Genomic DNA, 6054 nt, shown 5'->3' with positions numbered 1-6054 from the left:
AGCACTACGTTGAAAGTGACGAGTTTACAAAGTCACGAAGCCAGAGAGGTCACTCTAGCCAGAGGTTCAATTTTCTGTGGCTGCACAGTGTTGGAGACTCCCCTGCTCTGTTACTATACCGAAGCGTTCCCTGTCAGCGCTCGTTAGTGTCACAATCCAGTACTTCGCTTCACCGCTCCTAGATGGCGGAACGTCACATTCGTTACTAGGGAGCCAACATGCAACGCCGTTTTATGGTGGTGACAGCCTTTGTAAGGGTACTTGCCGCCGCCAGCTAAATTGACGGGTTAAATCTGGGGCACCAAGGGCGCGATCTTGTAAGCGTTCCAAAATGGAACGGAGGCGTTCCGTTCCATCGAGCCGCACACGATTGGTCAATTTGAACCATGACGAACGCCATGACGTCAATTGTGACGTGAACCGTGACGTCTTGCTGCTGTCAATCATTCCGTGTCGTCTGCTAACGGACGAACGCAACGGAACGGTTGCCGAGTCCGTCCGTTTCGATAGAACGGATTAGAACGGCTACCAGACGACTTGGATTGGATTAAAACGTAAGCGCTTGGGACAGTTAGCCTCTTTCGTATCCGGTTCAATCCAAATCGGGAATCCCAACAGTTGGAGAAAATGGCGTTTTCTTTCTCTGCCGTGTCTTTTCGTGTCGCCTGTGCGGCTGCTGCAGTCGCGCAGAGACGATGACCCGAGGTAGATGATGCATTTAAAGAGTTGACGGAGGAAGAGTTCCGGCAATATTTTCGTCTGTCCAAACGAACAGTGCGTCGCTTGTGCGACGAGCTTGACTCCATCATTGGATGCCAGCGAGCCAGTGGCCTTTCCACAGAAAGGAAGGTGTTGTGCGCGCTGCGATTTTTCGGCACTGGAAGCTTCCGGAGGAGCGTTGGTCGCGAGGAGTAAATAGGCATGGCGCAGCCGGCCGCGAGCAACACCATCCAGGAGGTGATGGAGGCCATCATTTCCGTGTCTGCCCGGAGAAAGTTGGTGGACTTTTCATTGACACCGGCTGCCAAGGATGAGGCAAAGGCGGCGTTTGCGCGACGCGGTGCCATTCCAGGCGTGCTAGCGTGCGTCGACGGCACGTTGATCGCCGTTATGAAGCCAGAGGGACTCAGCCCGGCCGACACGGCGAGCTTCATGTCGAGGAAGGGTTATTACGCCCTCAACGTCATAGTCGTAAGTACCGTTGGAATGTTTTATTTCAAACTGTAGTCGCCATTTTTACTCGCCCATAGTAGCAATTGTTCAGTTTAATGCCCAAGCTGGCATAACTAGTAATGTAACGATTAAAAGAGGACATGCGGGGAACTGTGTACGAGCTCGTTGAAGTCTGACATGTCAGCGGTAATGATGAGTGCCATGTGTTTCTGTGCATGAGCCGTTTGCCGTACCAAAATTGTGTTTTCGTTCTGGCGTGCATACACAATGGAGTTGTGCATTTTGGAGGTATTTAGGAACATGGGCAGCAGTCGTAGCAAAAATCGATACACTATAGGGAAGATACGATGGAAGCATTTTGAACAGGGAAGTACTTACAACCATTGCATGGGCTGGATTTGGCGTGTATGGGTGTTCTTGCGCAATTTCGTGCCCCAAGTTTTCATTTAGCGATCACTTAGTGCAAACCATAGGCGTGCGCACAAAGGGCCCCAAATGCGAAACCCTGTGCACGCCTATGAGTGAAACAGTGTAGCTGCTTATACCAGCGTAAATGTATGTATTGTTTTCTGCATATGAATGGCAAAAAGGGATTTTGAGCATATCTGCAGCGCTATTTTGTATTGCTCCTCATTGCAGGTGTGCAACTCGGAACTTTGCATCCTTGTTGTGGACCTCCGGCTCCCTGATTCGGGCCACGACTCTTGGATGTGGCAGCATAATGCACTGTGTACGCGCCTCGCCGCACAACTGCAGCCTGGCGAGTCTCTGCTTGGTAAGTATTCGTAATGTGTACCCCTAACTAGGGCAGAGCACTTTAGTTGGTAACAACTTTGTTGATAGTCACAGGAATATTGATGTCACAGGAATGGTGAGCTTTCATAACACATACATAATTTATTTATACAAATTGCAATGCCCCTAGGCTATCACAAGGCTGTGTTTGTACAGTGGAAAATACATTAAAGAACTTGTATACACATCAAGTACCCCTCCATACGGATGGTCAATGTTTCCAAATCGAAACATCCGACAGATTATGATAATTTAAACACAAACGAAGTAAAGTTATACAAAAATCCTTCAAAAAGAATGCCACAGCCGTGGACTCGGAAACAATTGTACCCTCTTCACTGTGCAAGAGGCTCCAAGGTTTGCATAAACCTCGGAGACTCTTGCACAGGTTTGCATAATTTTCATAAAACACACCAGAATGATCGCAACCGCCACATCCTGTGCATTCGGGCGCTCGGTGTACATTAGTAGGAACGATGCAATATGCTTGCTAGCCACCTCTTGTGCTAGGTGTATGAAAACTTCCACGCAAGCATGAATACGCAGACGAGGCAAGCAAGTAAAGCGTAATGAATGCGGATTCAACCACAAAAGAAAAAATCTAGCACTGAGTGTTGTGACATTATACTCGTCACATCATGTCTAAATGGGTAGACGTAAATTAACGTGAAAGCACAAAAAATACAAAGGTCAACTTTATTACATGCTATGACGACAAGTACAGAGGCCAACACACATCTCTAGAACGCGCAAATCATGTTTGCAGGACTGCGCTGGCGAATCTGATGACGACATGTGGCACAAAATCTGCTGTATGTGAGCTTGCGTGACTAAATGTACAGTTCCCATTGATTTTTATCGACCTGGTGGTCGGCTTAAGCTTAGGTGGCTGCTTTGGCCCTCGCAAGTGTGTTCTAGACATGAGTGTTGACCTCTGTACATCATGAACCTTGTACATACAGCATGCTACACGTAGCAAAGCATGTGAGAACATTGCAACATGAGCATCACACAATTCGTATTCACCACGGCAAATAAAACTTGCAGTTACATTTAAGTGACCTTGCAAGAAAGTATGACTTTGACAGGTATGTCCATTCCCTTCTCAGTGTTATGAGTCACTGACCAGAAGCATTCATTTTTCGACAGCAATTGCAGTGTGATGCTAAAGAACAGGTGAATCATAATTGTAGAAAGGTGAGTGCACTTGCCAGCTGTGATGAAACATAAATTACATACAACATGAATAATTAGCTCTGCAATCTCACAGCACCCAGAACGTGTTACACTTAAAACTTATTCTTGCTCACTTGGAACGAAAACTAGAGGAAACCAATCACCGGCGTGGTGCAATGATGATGGCCATTTTCATTTGTGAAACTATGCAACTTGCAGAGTGACTAGTTTGGTGCTCTGAAAAAAGACCACATTGTAGTTGTACCTTAGCATCACTGTGCCGAAATGAAAATATCACAGTGCAAACACTATGCGGTAACGCTTCATAATGAGTGCAGTAAGCTACAAAACATAGTGAAGCAATATAAATATCACAGTACAAAACCCATACACAGAAATCGACAACTACTTGTAATGATTCCAGTGTCTTCGAAATGTGTAAATAAAAGAAAGCACGCTGGCGTTGCAGCTGGATTAGTATAAATAGAAAGAGGAAAATACTACGATACAAAAATGGGTGCACGCATTACACCTTTCGTCCAAAAAATCCTCCTGCATTACTCATACAAGGCAACAATGAAACTTAAACAGTAAAACTCAAAATGAAGCAACAATAAGTGCATAAAATGAAAGTGAAGATATAAAACTCAAAGAACAATAAATAAACAAGATAAATTGAACTCATAAAACAATAAATGACTAAAATGAAATTGAATAGGTGAAAATAAACAATAAATTAATTCCTCCTTTCTTGTTGCAGGTGGCCAGCTACGACTAGTGCCAGGGAGCGCACCTTCTCCAGTATGCCCTCCTGAGCCGCTGCCGTCCTCTCTGCCGCGATGGCGAGCCGGGTGGTGGATTGTTCGATCCTTCGCAGCACCTGAAATGAATAATTGTGGTGGAATTGTTCATATGAGTTGCTGATTACTCGCAACCAGCTCATCGCTGGAAGCTGTTGTTGTCAAGAATTGCAACGTGCACAACAATTGCCCACCTCCCTCGCTGTAGCCACTGTAGTGTCTATCCTCCTAACACATCACATATCCTATGGCAATGCCATCCAAAACTACCCCCCTTACCCAAACCTTCATCCCTCCCATCTACCCCTTCCTCCGAGTGGCTGACCGCCGCAACCACCCTTCACGACCAACGATTCCTTGGGGACTTCATCGGCCTAGCGCTGAAGCATGCCGCAAGCGACGCCCTGGACTCAGGGCACTGATGCATTTTTTATCGCAGAATAAAAAAAAGTGATTTCTCTCTCTCTCTCTCTGTTGAAGAGCCACTGGCCTGATGGCATCCTTTGGCAGTGTCACGCGTCATGTACAAGCTATGCCCTCTTCGTTTGGGCAGACAAGGACCTGTTGGAACTACTTTTCAGTCATCTACTCAAATTCATCTCTTACCACCAAACAACCCTTTTCAGGGCCAACCAACCTTTTGCCCGGCTGTTGATCGTTGGCAAGATAGGATACCGAGTCCTTAATACAACGCATATTTCTTATTTACATCAAAAGTTGGCTTGTTTTCCAGATTCATGATTCACTTATGATAACAGAGCATAAATAATATTTATGTCCTTCACGTAAAATGACACCGAAGGATCTACCAACCTAAAGCTTCCGACGCTATTTTCCTGTTCACCAACAGTGTCGCGTTCTGCTAAAGGTACCACTTACAGATAATGGCAAACTCTAAGTCGGCACCGTTCAGGAACGCATGATATTACGCCGGCAGTGTGCTTACCTCTTGGTAGGGTAGGTCGGTGACGCCACGGAAGCGGACCGCGCCCGTCAGCTGGAGCACTCGGCCCCGGAAGCCGGGTGCGCGACCCCCTCCAGTGCTTCTGAAAATACACACCAATGTCGAAGGACAAATCGCCCGGACCATTCGACGGTCACTCACATTTGCTCTTGGGCTATAGCGGTAGCATCGCGGCGGGCCTCGTAGACCTGCTGCTTCCTCCACTGGTCGACCGTTTTCACAACGGGCCCTTCCGCGTTCAGCACGTCGGCCAGCTGCTGCCACAGCCGTCGTCGGTCGACAAGGCTGAAGCCCGGCCCCAGCTCGCTGGATCTTAAAGCCAGCTGGAGATGCGGCTCCATAAAAGCGAGCACCGTCTCCCGCTGGCCCTCGGAAACGCGCGGTCCCATAACGGGTGCAGAAGCCGACACGTTTTCCTACATGGCTCTCCGCACGTAACGGCTCGACCGAACCAACCGCTTCAAAACTCGCGCCGTTTGAATTTTAATAGTGGTGGAGACATGCATACAAGCATTGCTTGAAACGGGGTAGTGGATAGCGCCACCACTAAACGTTTCGCAAAATTGCGACACCACCTAGCGCCATTTCAAGACATTAACCGCAATAATTTGTTTAACTCGTTCCGCATTCCAAACTGAATCTTTGAAAAGCAACACCAACACATTTTGCTACTCATTCATAATAGCCAGATATTTCTCAACATGTTAGAAACGTTTCTAAGTATGTTATACGGTCCCCAAGCAGACGTCAAAAGCGTGACGCAGGCGTCCACTTCGCTCATTGGCTCTTTGCTTCCTCTCGTCCTCGCGAACATGGCGGACCGCCTATTTCGTGACGTAAAGAACGAACCGCCTCCGTTCCATTTTGGAACGCGTACAAGATCGCGCCCCAAATGGCGAAACACGCGCCGACAGACCACAGGCTCTGTTCTGAGGCTCTATTCTGGACACGCATGGCGGCTGCACGGCCGCCATTATCCGCCATCTTGGCTGTCTTATTGGCTGTCCAGAGGTCACGTGTTTTGAAATTTGTGCCGGGAAACGGAAGTTTTGCTAAATGCAATTTTGCGTTTTCGTCAGAATGATGAAACATGACGTGGAGCTGCAAACTTTATCGACTAATACTTTTTTGTGGTCCTTGGCACCT

At 47.4% G+C, this 6054-nt stretch overlaps 1 protein-coding gene and 1 long non-coding RNA gene across 2 annotated transcripts; one reads left to right on the top strand and one right to left on the bottom strand.

Annotated features, from left to right (window-relative positions):
• The first annotated feature begins 302 nt into the window (after nucleotides 1–302).
• LOC125947413 (uncharacterized) lies at nucleotides 303–4402 on the top strand. Its single transcript, XR_007468272.1, has 2 exons — nucleotides 303–1948; nucleotides 3905–4402. It is a non-coding gene; the product is annotated as an uncharacterized LOC125947413 (long non-coding RNA).
• LOC125947412 (uncharacterized) lies at nucleotides 2051–5600 on the bottom strand. Its single transcript, XM_049672082.1, has 3 exons — nucleotides 5050–5600; nucleotides 4891–4990; nucleotides 2051–4024 (listed from the first exon to the last, which is right to left on the bottom strand). The coding sequence occupies exons 1-3, from the start codon at nucleotides 5295–5297 to the stop codon at nucleotides 3881–3883; spliced, it is 492 nt and encodes a 163-aa protein (XP_049528039.1). The 5' UTR covers nucleotides 5298–5600; the 3' UTR covers nucleotides 2051–3880.
• Between the last annotated feature and the right edge of the window lie 454 nt (nucleotides 5601–6054).

Source organism: Dermacentor silvarum, chromosome 8, assembly GCF_013339745.2.
Source record: "Dermacentor silvarum isolate Dsil-2018 chromosome 8, BIME_Dsil_1.4, whole genome shotgun sequence".
NCBI lineage: Eukaryota > Metazoa > Arthropoda > Arachnida > Ixodida > Ixodidae > Dermacentor > Dermacentor silvarum.
Note: the sequence above shows the minus strand (reverse complement) of the source record. Positions and strands in the feature narration are given on the sequence as shown.

What these genes read in the sequence shown, in the direction of transcription:
- LOC125947412 (XM_049672082.1), bottom strand. Translation starts at nt 5,297, where the DNA reads ATGGGACCGCGCGTTTCCGAGGGCCAGCGGGAGACGGTGCTCGCTTTT. An exon ending in GCTATAGCCCAAGAGCAAAT is followed by an intron (nt 4,991 to 5,049) that starts GTGAGTGACCGT and finishes GTGTATTTTCAG; the next exon opens with AAGCACTGGAGGGGGTCGCG. An exon ending in CCGACCTACCCTACCAAGAG is followed by an intron (nt 4,025 to 4,890) that starts GTAAGCACACTG and finishes TATTCATTTCAG; the next exon opens with GTGCTGCGAAGGATCGAACA.